The sequence below is a fragment of the Gymnodraco acuticeps genome, unplaced genomic scaffold (genome assembly GCF_902827175.1).
Source record: "Gymnodraco acuticeps unplaced genomic scaffold, fGymAcu1.1, whole genome shotgun sequence".
In the NCBI taxonomy this organism is placed as follows: domain Eukaryota; kingdom Metazoa; phylum Chordata; class Actinopteri; order Perciformes; family Bathydraconidae; genus Gymnodraco; species Gymnodraco acuticeps.
In genome coordinates this window covers 133,041-150,360 of record NW_022989979.1, presented here as the reverse complement: position 1 = coordinate 150,360, position 17,320 = coordinate 133,041, and the positions used below count along the sequence as shown (strand labels likewise).

The 17,320-nt window shown below is 39.2% G+C and overlaps 1 protein-coding gene across 10 annotated transcripts in view; it reads right to left on the bottom strand.

The window, feature by feature from the left end:
* ank2a (ankyrin 2a, neuronal) overlaps window positions 1-17,320 on the bottom strand; it is a 90,680-nt gene that overhangs the window by 26,750 nt on the left and 46,610 nt on the right. For 6 of the 10 annotated variants that reach the window (XM_034211655.1, XM_034211664.1, XM_034211665.1 and 3 more), the window contains 17 exons: window positions 17,152-17,224; window positions 16,206-16,332; window positions 15,921-15,999; window positions 15,666-15,769; window positions 15,283-15,318; window positions 13,371-13,595; window positions 13,111-13,209; window positions 12,494-12,648; window positions 11,920-12,131; window positions 11,621-11,828; window positions 11,244-11,340; window positions 10,654-10,882; window positions 10,366-10,491; window positions 10,098-10,220; window positions 9,970-10,002; window positions 9,853-9,874; window positions 327-8,267 (listed from right to left, as the gene is read on the bottom strand). In XM_034211655.1, the coding sequence (XP_034067546.1) occupies window positions 327-8,267; window positions 9,853-9,874; window positions 9,970-10,002; window positions 10,098-10,220; window positions 10,366-10,491; window positions 10,654-10,882; window positions 11,244-11,340; window positions 11,621-11,828; window positions 11,920-12,131; window positions 12,494-12,648; window positions 13,111-13,209; window positions 13,371-13,595; window positions 15,283-15,318; window positions 15,666-15,769; window positions 15,921-15,999; window positions 16,206-16,332; window positions 17,152-17,224 (9,889 nt within the window). The remainder of the gene's footprint in view (window positions 1-326; window positions 8,268-9,852; window positions 9,875-9,969; window positions 10,003-10,097; window positions 10,221-10,365; window positions 10,492-10,653; window positions 10,883-11,243; window positions 11,341-11,620; window positions 11,829-11,919; window positions 12,132-12,493; window positions 12,649-13,110; window positions 13,210-13,370; window positions 13,596-15,282; window positions 15,319-15,665; window positions 15,770-15,920; window positions 16,000-16,205; window positions 16,333-17,151; window positions 17,225-17,320) is intronic. The other 4 variants (XM_034211666.1, XM_034211660.1, XM_034211659.1 and 1 more) reach the window with 4 other exon arrangements.

Below are 17,320 nucleotides of genomic sequence, written 5' to 3'. Positions count from 1 at the left end.
AGTACATGTCATATACCAATACAAAACAAATTGTCAAAGCTACTTCTTCTTTAACAATAAGGCCATTCAATCTTGAGATTGCAGAAACAGATGTAAAAGTAAATAACCATCATGCAAAACACACAAACGCTTACACAAACACACACACCCACACACAGAATAATACAAAAAGAAAAGGAAAGAAAAGGAGATGCAAATTGGCACAAGACAAATAAAAAAACATGAAATCAGCACAAATGACTTTCTTGACATATTCTAAGGAAAATGGGTCTTTTTGCCAAGGACAGGAGATAGGAAAGCAAAAGCTCATGTAGGTCTGGCCATACCTGGCATACATTTTGGAGATGGCTCATCGTTGTTTCTCTGCATCTGAGTTTCCACTGTGTCATCCCAGGCAGGCCTTGATTCAAAAACATCTTCTCTCCCAGAAGATGGTTGCACCACTGGCAACAAATTGCCTTCAGAATCAGAACTGTGTGAGGCTGGGATGTCATAAGTGAAGATAACAGAGTCTGGACTATACAGATCATCAGCATCCAAAGACCTAACAGATGTGTCTGTTGTTGTAGAGAGTTGGACTCCTTTCTTTTGGTGAAAGGAGGAGATTCTCTGAGTTGGAGATTTCTGTTGCATCATAACAGGACATTTGGAAGGGGAAAGGCTGGATTTATCAATTGGTTGACTACTGTCAGAATAACTCCTGTGGGCTTTAATAGAGGATTGATTTGTGTCGCTATCCGCCTCAGATCTAGTCCTACGTTCCAAAGTTGAGCTTGTGTCTAATTTCTTTTTAACGCAATCAACCTCAGAATTCTGTGAGTCTTTCAAGGTTATTTCTGAATGTGGAGGGGAATCATGATGATATGCTGAGGACACCTCTATAACCGAGCACTGATCTTCTTCATCTTCCTCATCTTCCTCATCTTCCTCCTCCTCCTCATCATCATCATCAGGAGAGGATTCTGAGGAACCATGGCTCTGCTTTGAGGTTGCTGTTAATGTTATCTCTGATTGAAGGTCTGCAATGGTAGAGTCCAGATAGCCAAGACCAAGGCTCTCAAGATTTCCAGCGTCACTCTGAATGATGGTAAGTCTCTCCATAGAACTGGGGGAACCAAGCTGAACCTCTACGGAACTGCCAAGATTAGCTTCACAAAGTGGCTTCCCGCTCTCTGACTTGTCACTTGAGTGTTTGATGAGAGTTCTGGGTTTGGGAGTAGGAATGGTTTTATTGGCACCCTGACACTCTTGAAGAGTTGTTTCTGTAATATAATCACTATTCTCGAAAGATAAATACTCTGTTTGACCTTCCCCAGTCATCTTTGGTACAACTTCATCCACTGAATGTTCCCCTATATGGAAAAATGCATATGCTTCTCCTTCATCAAAACTTCTTGTCATATCAATAGCTCCCCCTCTGGTCATTTCAAAAAGCTTTCCCTCTTGAAACTGGAATGGATCAGGGGTTCTCTTGTCACTAGGGGTTCGAACAGGTGTTTCATCAGGAGTTTTACGGTCGTCTGAAGGACTAATATTAATATGTTCCTCAGCCTCAAGCTGTGAATTTAGGACTGCATCATTTTTAGCCTTAAACCCTGCAATGACAGATTCTTGTTCCTCAGTACACACCATAGCATAAGATTGACTAACATCACTTGAACCTGTAAGTGGTGACTGAACTTCGTTGTCATCATCTGAATGGTGCTCACCTTTCACGTGACTGGTAAAAGGTGTTTCAGTTACAGATGGCTGGTCACCTTCTACAGCATCTTTATCTTTATATATATCCGGTCCTCCTTCTGCTGACCGCAAGACAGATAGTTGTGACTGATTTTCCACCTCCTCTTTGATTTTAACACTAATACCTGTTGCCTCACTAAGTGTCTCAGGTGTATTTTGTGAGAAGGTCTTTAAACCTGGGTGAAGGTTTTGATCTGGATGATCTTCTCTGAGATCCCCTGTCTCTAATTTGTCTCTCTTCATATTATATTCCTGATCCATCTCATCAAATGTTTTGATCTTTGCTGCCATTTTGAACATATCCTCTTCTGGGGTAAGATGTTTATTGGTGGCATCATTCTCACTATCGTCTGCTTCGAGAGAGTCTTGCCTTATGCACATGTGAAGATTCTTGCTGTCGCATATGTTGCTGTCAGAAAACATATTGCCAGTTATGGATTCTGAGCAGGAATGAATGTCCTCCTTAATCCCCCTTTCATTTTGGATGATCTCGTAGTTGATTTCTGGCTCACCACGTTCACTGTCATCCATGTAGATATTGTTGTCATAATTATAACATGCTTTAAGCTGTGAGGCATAGTCCTCATACACAGCCGTTTTGGCTGGAATCTCACATTCTGACTCTTTAGATTGAGTGGGACTTCCCTCAAGAGAGTCTGGACAAGGAGATTCTCTGCTAGGGCTTGGCTCAATTGAATCTGGGGATCTGTCTGAAGATCTATCCTCCATTACAGGACTTGCCTCTAGCGAGTCTTGATGGTATGCCATTATAATTGGGTCACTATCAACCACAGTGTTTAAGTTCTCCAAATGAAACGGTCGTTGTGATGTGTCAGAACTACTCGGTAGTTGCAAATATGTGTCTTTATGACCATTATTACAGTCATTAATTGCTAAATATGACTTTGTATTGCAGAACGCCTCATCAGTAGAGTCATGGAAATATGATGCTGCACATGGTGAGGTTTTAGCCTCACTTGTTTCAGCTGAAAAGCTCTTGGGTCCTTCATCTTCGTGGGAACATGTCTGCCATCCACTTTTCAAGGTTTTCTTTTCATTAAAGTCCACAAATTCTAAGTGTGTTTCTTGTGGTGACATCCTATGTTCAGGGGAATTTGAAAGACTTTCCCTGTTAGTTTCCTTAGTTAGTATAATTTGCGTGTAGCTCTCAAGGACTACCTGCTCTTCTGGGGGACATTGTAAAACCATAGGCTTTTCCTTTAAGTAATGATTTAAGTCCGTACTGAGCAGTGACAACATGCCTGACATATCCCTCTCAGTTGCAGACTTTTCTTGTTGTGACTTCCTCTGAATGCAAACTTCTTCCAATGGTGTCTCATATACAGAGCTTGGAGACAATTCTGTGACTCTAACTACGTTGGTCTGGCTGTCTTCATTTGCTTTTACATCAATATTTTCCTCGGAGTTACTACTCGTCAGTATAACTTGTTTGTAGCTCTCATGGACTAGATCTGCTTTTTCTGGTTGGCATTGTATTGCCACTGGCTTTTCTTTGAGATATTGATCCAAGTCACCACTGAGAAGCGACAACATGCCTGACATATCCCTCTCAGTTGTAGACTTTTCCGGATGTATTTCCATGCAAACTTCTTGGAATGATGTCTCCAATACAGAACCTGGCGTAAGTTCCTTGATTTCAACCACATCAGAATGTTCATATGTTTCTGCACTTATATTATCATCCACGTCAGTACTACTTAACTGATGTGTTTTAGAAGATTTTTGGTTTTTGGTGAGGGTAACTTGTTCAAATGTCTCCTGGATTGCGTCCTTTACTTGAGGTCTATATTTCACTGGCCTCTCCTTGAGGTACGTGTCCATGTCACTATTGAGTAGTGATAGCATGCCTGACATCTCCTTTACTTTTGTAGATGGCTGATTTGAAGTCTTTCTCTGCTTGTCCTCCATTGGTAGTTCTTCATTCAGGGTTACTGTGGTTTCTTTGAAACTTCTTTCAATTTCTTCATCTCTCTCTGTGACCTTATCGTTTTCTGTTACAAAAACTGTTTCTTGTGTTGTGCCATCCACTGTTGCTCGTTTATTTTCAGCAGTAAAAGTTTTGATAGTTTCAAATGTGTCCTGCACATTATCCTCTTCTATTGTTGGACGAGCAACAGGCATAGCCTCTAGATATTGATCGATATCATTGTTCAAGACTGACAAACTTCCAAACGTCTCTTTCACTTTTTTGGCTTCTTTAAATTCACTGTCTATTTTTTCATCACCCCATGTAATTGGATGTTCTTCTGCTGGTGCGTGATCTGGTTTTTGTGTTGTGCTCCCTGCTGTTCCCCCTACTGCTCCGTTATTTTCACTATTGACAAATGTAAGAATTACTTTATCTTTTTCCTTTGTTAAAATAATTTGTTCAAATGTTTCTTGAACAATATCCATGTCTGGTGACTGACTTACTACAGGCCTTGCTTTTAGATACTGATCCAAGTCCCTGTTCATTAAAGACAACATCCCTGACATATCTTTTACTGCATTGGGTGCCTGGCTAAATGTGTTCCTCTCAATGTGGACTTCTTGATGAAGTGGCTCCTTGATTTCCACCTCTGTTACCTTAGTGTCAGTTTGTGTAATAAATGTTTTGCTCCCATAATCAATCTTTGTATCATCTCTGCTTGCTTCATGAAGTATTTTTTCCTGTGAAGGCATGATGTCTGTTTTCTCTCTTTTAGTAGAGTAAGCAAGCATTTCATTGGTCTGTTGATGTGTCACTGCGAGTCCTTGATAGTAGTCACTTTCCTCTGGGCTGGCATGAGGTGTCCTAATATCAACATCAGCGATTAAGGAATCAGCCATATCTTGATGCTCAGGATTCTCAGGACTTGGATTATCATCTTTTATTTGATTTTCAATAGGAGAAGCACGTCCCCCAAAATAGCTTTTTAAACAGGGACTAGAGATGGGGGCTGGATTTGTATTAGAATCAGCTATGGTTTCATCCTCGGATACCTCCCGCTGATTGCTTACATCTTCAGCTGTTGATGTTCTCTTAAAAAGCTGGTACTCGGGGCTTTCTTCCAGCTCAGCTTTTATATCAGCACTGAAATCCTCAGAAGGTCTGCGATCAGGGCTGATATGCATGTCTTCAGATAAACTTCTACTGGTGCTTATGTGTGGTTTTTCCAACTGCATCTTGCCCCAGTCATTCCCTGAAAACTCTGACTCTTCTCTGTTAGGGCTAACCTTTCCATCATCAAACTGAACTGTATCATCAATTTCCACTGTCTTTCCGAAATAAGCAATATCTGAAACGAGTTGTAACTCCTCAGAGTTATCTCTCTTTAAGGTTATTGCTTGCAATGTTGGCGCCTGTGTGGGACCGTGTTCAGTTGTCTGTATGTCTTCAGGCCTTTCTGATTCAGATATTGTTGTTGAAATACAAGAAGAAGCAATGGATTTGTGTGCACTTATCCCAGCTTTACTTTTTGAAAGGTCTTGTCCAGTCTGGAATGCTTTCATCAGGTCCTTTACAGACGATGTCGCTGTCCCTGACAACTCTGGTGCCTCTGTCTGTGGACTTATACTACCATCGTCACATGAAAGTGTTTCAGTAAATTTGACTGTCTTTACAACATCTGAAATGGTCTCTAATTCCTCGTGGGCATTTCTGACGCTGTCAGCTGTGTGGGTTTGTGATTTGGGCTCCTGCATAGCACTTTGTTCAGTCGATTGTATTTCTTCAAAATCTTCTGATTCAGGTATCAATGTTGAAATGCAAGAAGTGTCAGCTTTGTGTTCAGAAAGTCCAGCTTTAGTTTTTGAGGGATCATGCCCAGTCTGGAATGTTTTCAGCAGCTCTTTTACAGACATGGTGTCCTTCTCTGACAACTCAGATGTCTCTTTCTGTGGGCCAACGTCTTCATCACATTTGACTGTTTCAGCAAATGTTACCGTCTTTCCAAAATAGGCCCTATCTGAAATTGTCTGTGATTCTTCAGAGTTATCTCTGCTTAAGCTGACTGGTTGATCCTCTGGTTCTGTTGAGCAAGAGCTGTTGGCATCACTCTGTTGGTGTAAAATTGTGAGATTCTGAGTTAGGGTTTGTGATTTTGTCCCTTCTTTAGCACCGTGTTCAGTTGCTTGAATCTCTTTAGAATCTCCTGATTCAGATATGATTGTTGAAATAGAAGCAGAAGCAACAGGTTTGTGTTCAAAAAGCCCTTCCTTAGTTTTTGAGGGATCATGCCCAGTCTGGAATGTTTTCATCAGCTCTTTAACAGACATGGTGTCCTTCTCTGACAACTCAGCGTCTTCATCACATTTGACTGTTTCAGCAAATGTTACCGTCTTTCTAAAAGTCAAGCTGCAATCTGAAATCAACTGTGATTCATCAGAGTTATCTCTGATTAAACTAACTGGTTGATCCTCCAGGCCTGTTTCACACTTCTTGACCTCACTCTGAGGATGGAACACTGAGAGGCTCTTAGTTTGGAATTGTGTAGCACTTTGTTCAGTTGTGCAAATCCCTACAGAATCTTCTGATTCAGACATTGATGTTAAAATGCAAGAAGACTCAACTTTGTTTTCAAGTAGCCCTACTTTAGTTATTGAGGAATCACTCCCAGTCTGGAATGTTTTCATCACTTCCTTCACAGACATGGTCTCCTCCATTGGTCTTTCTTCTGTCCTCTGTATTTCATCAGAATCTCCTGATTCAGATATCAATGTTGAAATAGAAGAAGAGGCCACTGCTTTATGCTCAAAGAGGCCAGCTTTATTTTTTGAAGGGTCCTGTCCAGTCTTAAATGCGCTCATTAGTTCCTTGACAGACATGGTCTCTTCCTTTGACATCTCTTGTGCCTCTCTCTGTGGGCTAATGCTTGAATTATCACCTTGAATTTGATCAGAAACATGTACAGTCTTTCCATAATAAGCACTATTTGAAATGACATTTTCATGAGAGTTGTCTCTTAATAGGCTTACAGGTTCATCATCTATCACTTTATAGGAAGTTGTGAGGATTTGAGTTTGTGGTTTTGGCTCCTCCATTGGTCTTTCTTCTGTCCTCTGTATTTCATCAGAATCTCCTGATTCCGATATCAATGTTGAAATACAAGAAGAGGCCACTGCTTTATGCTCGAAGAGGCCAACTTTATTTTTTGAAGGGTCCTGTCCAGTCTGAAATGCGCTCATCAGTTCCTTGACAGACATGGTCTCCTCCTTTGACATCTCGTGTGCCTCTCTCTGTGGACTAATGCTTGAATCGTCACCTTGAATTTGATCAGAAACATGTACAGTCTTTCCATAATAAGCACTATTCGAAATGACATTTTCATGAGAGTTGTCTCTAAATAGGCTTACAGGTTCATCATCTATCTCTTTATAGGAAGTTGTGAGGATTTGAGTTTGGGTTTGTGATTTTGGCTCCTCCATTGGTCTTTCTTCTGTCCTCTGTATTTCATCAGAATCTCCTGATTCAGATATCAATGTTGAAATACAAGAAGAGGCCACTGCTTTATGCTCGAAGAGGCCAACTTTATTTTTTGAAGGGTCCTGTCCAGTCTGAAATGCGCTCATCAGTTCCTTGACAGACATTGTCTCCTCTAATCTCTCTGTCTGAGATCTAGGTGATTTAGGGGACTTGGGAACTCTCGGAAGTTCGGGCATGTCTGCCTTTTTCTTTGTTGTGTCAATAGAAGATTTTCCCAGAGGAATTGGTTCCTGAGAATGTTGTTGCACTTTCTCATCTTCAAATGTGTTCTGTAAAGCTTTAACTCTGTCCTGTATTGATCCTATAGATGTCTCAACCACTAAAGGAGAAGCTGGAGGATCCATAACTGTGGTGGGTACAAGGGCACTTTCCTTAAGAACAACATCGCCATCTAAAGACTCCTCAGAACTCATCCTTTCCATCTCACCCTCGGAGCTGCTGCACCCAGAACGCTCTCTGTCTCTAAGTTTCTTCCTAATAGGTTTCTTGATAACTGGAGGACGTCGTTTGCCGTCGCGGTCTTTAATAACCTGTTCAAATCTATCTTGGACAAGATCTTCTTGAGAACTAAATGTCACTACAGGTCTCTGTTCCATGTATTGGTCCATGTCGATGCTGAGGCTTGAGACCAGACCAGTCATGTTTCTGACCTCTGGGGCGGACCTACTTGTCTTCCCCTCAATGCACATCTCCTGTAAGACTTGTTCCTCGAAAGGGTGATAATTTATTTCAACAGTCGTAGTCTCATAGATTGCACCCCTTTTCTCTTTTTGAGCATTATCTCGTTGAACTTCATGTCTACTATCGTTTAGGCCACATTTTTGAATCCCTCCAACCTTTTCCTCCCTTTCTTCTGACAAAATAGACAAAGGCTCTTTGTCTTCCAACCCTCTAGCTCCAGCTCTCTCCTCATATATTGAGTGCTCCATTTGCTCAGCAGTCAAATTAGCAGACATTTTGATGTCCGATATTTCCGAGAGAAGGTCTGGGCTTGCAAGGGTTGCAGGGTCAAGAGGTTGGTTAGTTCTCAGGGAGAATGTCTCAGTTGATTCAGACTCATCATCTTCAGTTTAAAAGTTTCATGACCAAAAAGGGTAGAGAACATAAGGGACAAATGAAGTGGGAAAGAGAGACATCAGAAAATTGTGATCAAGACAATGCCATCAAAAATCCATCTTCAGTTCACAGAATAAAGAGAGCAATGACAGGGCAGAGGAAACGGAAGTCTAAAAAAATAGGTAAAAAAGAAGATGACAAAGGTATCCAGATGACTTTGAAGAAGAGAAGAGCAGCAACAGCATAAGCAAAGCCAGGAGGAGTAAAAAAAGGCAGGTAGAAAATGGTAGAGAATAATATATACTTAATTTGTTCGACTACATATTTAGGAAGTAACACAAAGAATACAAAAAGAAACACAGGGAAATCCAAAAATACAGCAAAGGAAAAGGAAGGAAGGACAACAGACAAACAAAACTTCTCAAGATTGTTACTGACATGAAGAGTCATGTCTGCCTACAAATTAAAGTTTTAAAACATAGACAAATATGAATAACTTATAATACTGATCATAATAGCATTTTAAGAGGAGGTCTGAAGTGAGTATTTAATGTAAAGAAATCTAGTGTCTGTTACTGTATCTGTGTGTGTTCTTGTAAGTAATGTAAAGTGATGTATCACTTTACATTATTTATTGATATTTCCAGGGTATCAAATATCATTAAAGATACAATTTGTAAGTTATAGTTACTTTCTTTTATGAACATATAGTAATATAAGTTCACATACAGACAAGCAGTAGTGATGTTGTATAACAATTATGTAAAAATGTTATTTTGAATTTGATTAAAGTAATACTCAAAAAATGAATGAAAACAACAAGTTGCTAAACGAAAGTAGTGAAATTGAATGAAAAAAAGAAAGAAATGGCCAAGATCATAGGGAAATTGTTGTAATAATACAAATAAACCGGCAAAAAAAACCACACACACTTTAAAATCGTTACTTGGGTAAATATTTAGTCAAAATAATACTTTTATAATATTACCAGAAAACATAATTAGTTCTATTAAAGCTTCTGACATTAGCATTTTGAAGCAAATTTATTGGATTTGAGCAAAAAAAGTATTATTTTGACCTTGTCTTATGATTAATAAAAAAATCAAAGAATAAATGTTAATGGGTAGGAAAAGTCAGTGGGGGTTGGAGTGAGGGGAATGCAGAGTACATCAGCCATAGCATTGCCGCCAGTACATTTGACCAATCAGAGTGTTAGTAGAGCAAAATGGGACAGCAGGGTTAATTTAAATGGGAATTAACATCTATTAATCAGTGCATTTATTAGCACATACAGAAGTTCATATTTCTAAACAAACACTTGACAACCACTATGACCAGTAATGTTGTCTTAAGCATGTGACAAGATTCCAATTAATATTGTGTGTAACTGGAAAAATAAATACACAGTATATTGATTACAAAAATATATACTGGTACCTTCACTATGAAAACCAGCCATTGAAAAATAGACTGTAACATTTCTCAAATGCATACATCTTAATCTTAAATATGTGTGTAATTAACAACACCACCCAATTCTAAAGGCGTTTAAACACTCTAACATGAACACAAAACGACAGAGTCCAACTTACATTTTTTATCACTTCTTTCACTCTGCAAAAAAGTAAAAATAAAGTCTAGTTAGATGCAACCTTTTCATCATATTATTATTTTTTGTTGTAGTACAGTATCAATTCAACTTTATTTACCTCGTCATCTGCATCTTGGTCGGAATCAGACTCCTAAAGTGAATAATAAAACAGACAATGCAGTTACTGTAACTACAAATAACTTACTATTTGTATTTCAATTCCTACTGTGATGCATTCAAACCAACCTTTGAGTATGTTGGGAGAGTGATGTTAAGGTTGCAGATAGCAGTATGGTTAAGAGTACGATATGTACGCGGTTCCTTGGTGAAGGACAAGCGACCACATGGCTCCTGTGCTGTGTCTCTGATCTGTCCATTTATTAAACAAGAATGTAGTCAATAATTATATACAAGCATACATTACATACATTTTCATATAAATATATATGTATTTCTGAATATCTGTGTACATCAGTAGACATTTCAAACATGTTAATCCAGTGTGTAGTCATACTTTGATGAAGAGGGCCAGTCTGTTTTCTTTGAAAGCATAGAAGCTGAACACATGGTGTTGTCCACTCTTGGTAAGAGGCACCAGGTTTCCAAAGCAGTCAGCAAATATGGGTTTTCCCTCTAGCACCTGTGTTTGGATATGAGAACTGTGTCATTGATTAAAATAAACCATTTAGATTAGAATATACCTCTGACATGCAGATTTCTTGGGTTATTTCAGCTTTACATCTCTCATTTGTCATCACATCTCACTAAGATTAACAATTTTGCAATCATCATCATACTGCACCTCAACATCTCGGCTACGGGCGACTTCAGTGAAGTTCTCTTGCTGCTCCAGGGTCTTGTCCATCTTGTCGTCTGTCATGCAGAAACAGCGCAGGCGGGCCTCGATAGGGTCCAGTGTCTTAGCAAAAATGACAAACTTTGCCATGTATGGAACACAGATGATCTCTCTGTACAGCTGTGAGCCAAAGCTAACAGACTCCTGGATCTGTCTGCAGTCTATTAGCCAGAACCTAGGAATATGAGGTACACATTTAATCAATTCACTTACAAAAAACAAAAAGAGCACATCAAAGTTTTTCCTACAGTGACAAACATGTGGAGTACATTATTTTTCTGATAAAATCAACAATAAAAACTCAATGTCCTTCCAAGACTTGAAATACACATACAACTTGCCTGGCTATTCCTAGAGCAACAAGGGACTACCTACTCTAATTGTCTTTTTCTGTATTTATATTTGAATAATTTGTATCTGTATGTTTGTATCATCTCGTGAAGATGACTAGAACATTTAATATAAAGTTGGTTACAAAAAACCTCAGATCAAAAGGACACTTGACTTCCTAATGTGAAAACATAGGAAGAATTTACCTCGCTGACACATTTGTGGTGAAGGACACACATTGGTTAACAAAGGTGAGAGGCGTGGAGCCAGTGATGTCTTCCCATTGAGCAGGAGTGGTCCCACCTGAAACACAAACACATATTTATTGGCTAACACGTCAACGCTGTTAAGAAATTTGATTTACAGAAGGTTTGTAGAAAAGACAAAATTATGAAAAATTGTCTTGGTCCAAGCACACATTCAGGAAACAAATCATGATCTTGTGTGCCATTGCATTAGAAGACATTACATCACAGAGGGGACATTTTGAGTATGTATTTTGACGACCCTACCCACAGTGGTGGTAGCTCAAAATGCGCAGTGATGTGTTATTGTTTGCTGATGAATTATTCCCCACACATACCTGTAATGCTGCAAAGCAAACGTAAAGTAGGGACATCTCCACTGTATACTCCGCTTTGGCCATCACTATTGGAGCTCTTGGGAATAGGGATGGTCATTGTGATTGGTTTGTGGAACTTTCTCCTTCGTGGCTCCAATGTGACAATTGAGCTGAATGTGGCTTTGTTACCAAGAATCTTTCGCACCACCTCAACATCAATGGGTTGAGCCTAGGAGAAGGTACAACATTTATAAAAGTAAATATATTGGATTCCTTAGATTTAAATATCTGTGTCTGGTCAATAAATGCACTTTACGTACCTGTAGCCCAACTCTGATCTTTTTGGTGAGGGCTCCTTCAGGGAAGACTGCCTGGACTTGTGGCACAAGAGTGCTACTGAGGACCCCGCCCTCTGGTCCAATCAAATGGCTGTCCTGCTTTATCCGTGACACCACCGCAAAATACTGTGGGAAGTCGCGGGTGATGATACGACAGATTCTTCTCTTCTCAAGCTCCTCAGGGGAATCAAGTTCTGTGAAGATTAGAAATATTAAGTATACATAACCTATAAGCAGTCAATTAAAGTATGTGAGGTATGGAGAATAACATCTCAAGTGTACGTTTATTTCAGTTTCTCTTTCATTTACTGCTTCCTCTACTTTTTGTTTTCCATTATTATCCCAGCAATGTAATCAAAATGGCGACTCTGTCCTACTGTCCTACTTCACTACGCTCCTGTGGTCTGTGTTATGGCTTAATGTGATCATGGTGTGGCCTAAAATTCTGTGTTTTGAGGATTTAATGTATTAATTGCATAAAAAATGCTGTGATATAAGATATCAACCCCTATTAACAACCCTTGGTTTACATTACAGTCTAGTTCAGATCCCTTACTTTCATCCATGCCATTAAGTATTTGGTTCAGTTCCTCTTCAGTGAAGTCACAGTGGTGTTCCCTCCAGCTCTCCCCTGTCTCACTCCTTAGGATCACTAGCTCTCTCTCTGTTCCCCGCAGAGCTGCAAAATGGGGGATCTCCACGATCACAGGCCTGAAGGGTGAAGGGAAAGTCAAACACAAATGGGACTTTAATATACCTTTGTGGCAACAGTTTATCAAAGCTAGCTTTGTCAGAGATAATACTATGTTAAGGTCAATTTATGCAACAAAAGTAACAAAGACAGAAAAAGAAAATAAGATATAAAGTTGGGCTTAAAAACATCAGGTGCATTTCATGCCTGGTAAAATAAACATTATCAGAAATAAAAAGTCATTAAAAAACATGTCAACACAACGAGAAGGAAAAGGAGAATAATCCAGCTAGAAACAAGCATGGAGATTGGTTCCATACACTGAAGAAGGATTTGTAATAACGCAACAGCAAACACAAAAAAAAATGGGATATAAAATGATCATATCATGGAAAACTCAAAAAGGTGGACACGGTGAAAAAAGATGGGTAAGTATGTGACCATTTCCAGGATGGTAGGGTGTCCCCCAACCATGGTCCTACCCGAGGAACTTGGTTCCTGGAGGACCCAGCTGCAGGATGCGACTGACCAAGCTCTCACCCTCATTTAGAGGGGGCGGAGCTGTGGGAAGGTGGAGCTTACTGATCCATAGGCAGCACAGAGGGGGAATGAAGAAGAAAATATGAACACACCGCACAAGAGTGTAAACACACTCACACAAGCGAATAGACTCAAACAAACTCTAACACACAACAAGTTAACACTCACATTCAAACAAACATACATTAAAACACACACTTACCCCAAGAACTGGGCTCCAGTGGGCCCCACTTCAATGATTCGCCCAGCCATCCCCTCACCCTCCACCATTGGGGGCATAGAGGCCAGACGGTGTCTCTTCACCAGCCTGCATGTCACTCGCGTGGGAGCAGAACACTTTCTTGGTGGCACAATGATTCGAAGGCCATTGTGACGGCAACCACGCATGGCCCCACCCCTGGCATCGACCATGAAGCTGACAAGGAAGCTATAGAAAAGGGTCCAGTTAGAAATATATTTTTTAAGATTGGTTGTTTATCAATGCAATACTTCTGGCACAGATCCTCATCTGTTGACTACCAGTCTCCATGCAGTCAAAGCAACTGACATTCCACTAAGAAGAAACCATTTTCAACGCACCATTCATTACTTACATTTCAACAAGCACATCGTAGCAGTTAATATTTCATTTTGCTTGTTCTCTTTGCAGTTTTACTCCATTCTAAAAGGAATTTGCAAGCCAGGCGAAAAAAGAGGAGGTCATTGAATAAGATTCTTTTTGGATCTTATTTGTCAAGGTGCAAATAATAGATATCTTCAAGCAAGCAAGAATTTACAGTATTACTCAAGGTTTCGGTATTGAACATGATAACTAGGGATGCATATCGTTGACTTTTTTACGATACCGATACCACTGAACGATACCGATACTCAACCGATACATATCGTGATACTTTGAAAATGTATCATCCCACAATTACTCCCATGAAGAGCTTTACGATATAGTTAACATGTCAAATGAATATTAAATTCAATTGTGGGACTTCTTGGACCTTTTAGTACTGAACAAACAATGAAAGATACATACAAAATATGAAGAAAACCGATTATGGAATATCTTTTATAACACCCGCCATCAGGTGTGCCGCGTGAATAGCACATCTTGTCAATGCAAACAGACCGTTATAGCACCGTTATAATTAATGTTAAACCTGAGATTCGACTAGAGAACAAATACATAATAGAATAATGGTCATGAGATCTCGGCATTGCACAAACAAACAAATCTCATCTTTAAAATCAACATTTACCTTCACTGGTGAGAGAAAACAAATCCCATCACAGTTCATTTGTGGGACTTTTACCTTTCTAGTATTGAACAAACAATGAAAAATACATAAAATATGAAGAAAAACGATTATGCAATCTAATTTATAACACCCGCCATCACGGGCCACGGACTCACTTTTAAAATTAATTTAAAGTATCGAAACCGGATCTGATTTTGGTACGGTATACCGTAGCCACCAGTAACCGGTATTTTCGGTAATACCGGATACCGGTATGCATCCCTAATGATAACACACATTAAAGTTTATAGTCAAACTGCAAGACCGGTATATTTCTTCTGTTTGAGTAGCATTGAGTAGGAAGAAATGGGCTTGGAGTTTTGAGCCACAGGCAGGGTAGGGAGTCGAAGGATATTACTGACTTAAAACCTTTCATTGGATTTGTTGACAATAAGAATACAGTAATATCAGCCTTATTATTTATATTATTAATATTTATTCATATCAAATTATATTCAGCTGTCATAAACACCCCACTTTGCAATATCATTCTCAACATAAAACGCTGCTATATTAGGCAGACAAATAAATAGCATATTAGGAAAATGGATTTTTGCAGATGATCAAGATTAAAGAAATCCAATCTGCATCAAGGCTAATAAATTTGGTTGGAACATCACCTAGATTACCTAATTGCCTTGTGGAATTAAAACAATATTTTTGATTGATTGATTGAAAAATAAAAGCTGAACCCTACAAATGCAAAGTCATGCATTGTAAAATCATGCACACAAATAGGATGGGAATTAGACTATCCTTAAAAAGGAGAATGAAAAAAAGGAGGGCCAGGGAGGAGTAGCCAAATTAAAGAATAAAAAGTATCACCTGCTGTTGTCATGGTCTAGGCACGGAGAAGAATGGCTATAGACAGAATACAACAACACACATACAATCACAAACACCACCAAGACAAGAAAGTGCACAAAGAGGGAACAAAACGATACACAAAAAGAGAAAAAGAGAATAAAGAATAGGAAAAGTGAGGAAAATCCTGACAAGAGACGGACAGAGCAGCAAAGACAAAATAATCAAAATAGAGTAGAAAACACAGATGTGAAGGACTGTAAATAATGTAAGGAACATTTTGATTCAGAGGTGATTCATACACTCCTGATAGTGAACGAAAGCATGTATGTGAAATAAATGAACATATTTGGTGTTACTGTTACACCAGGAAAGAGTTTGAATGTTGGTGTGTGTGTTCATACCCAGAGTGTAGCAGACTGGAGGACAGCACCACATTATCAAGGTGCTCAGCACCCCAGCTCAGACGGAACGAGTCCTTATCCTGCTCTCTGGACAGGGCTGACACCTGCAGACAGACAAGTAGGCCATTTGGAGTCACTTAAAACAAAGTATTTAAAAAAAACTCTAAACTAAGGATACCTTAAGGAACGCTATCTTAGAAATATGAACCAACACAATGTCATCATACGCCTTATGTATGCTTCCTTTGTCCTTACCTGGTGGCTTGTCAGCATGTCTTCAATGAGAACTCCCTCTCTCTGATGGAAACTCTGGTGAATGGGAGTAAGCTGCGGCCTGTTGGAAAAGCAGGTTGGATTTTTTGATTATTCTTTTTTCTCTGTTTATATATTTACATGCACATCATGGCAGGCTGGTCAAAAGCAGTGGATGACAGCAGGAGTGATGTGTCATCCCCTGCATCTATTACGTTTTGAGTAGCAGTTTTAGGTGTGAGTGTGTATGTCAGCTAAAAGCAATGTAATGTATGTGTTGTTAGGTACCTGTCCAGGTTGTGGCTCATGTAGCTGAAGCTGTCCAGGTAGTGTCCGGGCAGAGAGTCATCACCCAGCTCTCTGAGATCCTCCGGTCTCAGATACTCTCCTCCATCCCCTGTCATAGTGTCCTCACCTGGTAAAATATTTGCCATTTGAATTAAAGATTACATTTGATAATCACGTTGCAACATACTAGGTTCATTTTAACATGAGATCATTTATCCTTGCTTATATTTACATGTATCCCTTTTTAGAACACCAAATACACCAACACTATTTGCACCTGAGCAGTGCTGGTAAATTGCTTTTGTCACTGGTTTTGAAGACTTGACAGCTTTGTGATAATATTATGTATATCATTACTAAACCAGTGCATTGGTCAATTCTACATAGCCAGCATCACTGTTGTGATCGTATCCATCCCCTCACATTTCATGCAGTTAGTTTCCACCATTGCATCAAAACCTTAAACCCAATCAACAAAGTTATGAATACACCTAGTAAACAAAAAGGTGTTGGATCAAGAAAGTTCTTCTCATGTAAAATCAGTTAAATACACTGCGACATAACTCAGCCATAAAGTGTACATACCATCTACAGGAGGAAAATGGATTTGGAGACAAATTCCTCAAAATATATTAATTGAATTAATACAGCACTTTGGCTAGACCAAAAATCGTTTATAAATGTGCTATATAAATAAAACTTGATTTGATTTGATTGAATTAAATAGTAAATGTATGTCTAACAATAGGATAACACAAATTAGATACAAAAATAAAAAAACACAGATAAAGTCCACACCAAGCTGGAGGAGCAGGGCAAACATTTAGTAATAGCTTCCAGATACAGACATCTCAGATACAATGCAACGCTCGTTATAACTACTGAACAAAGGGAAAGAGAGCTTGAACTTTTTAATTTGTATTCTTTCTCTGTTTAAGTAACTCACCTTCTTCATCAGACACATCAAGGATTTCCGTCATGGTCTCAGGAACATTGAGCTTGTGTTTCTCTGTGACCGTCTGAACGATCCCAATTCACAGTCGGAACAACAAGGCAACAAAAAAACAGAGGAAGGTTAGCTGAGTTTTCTTTAATATTTATGAAAAATGTACTGG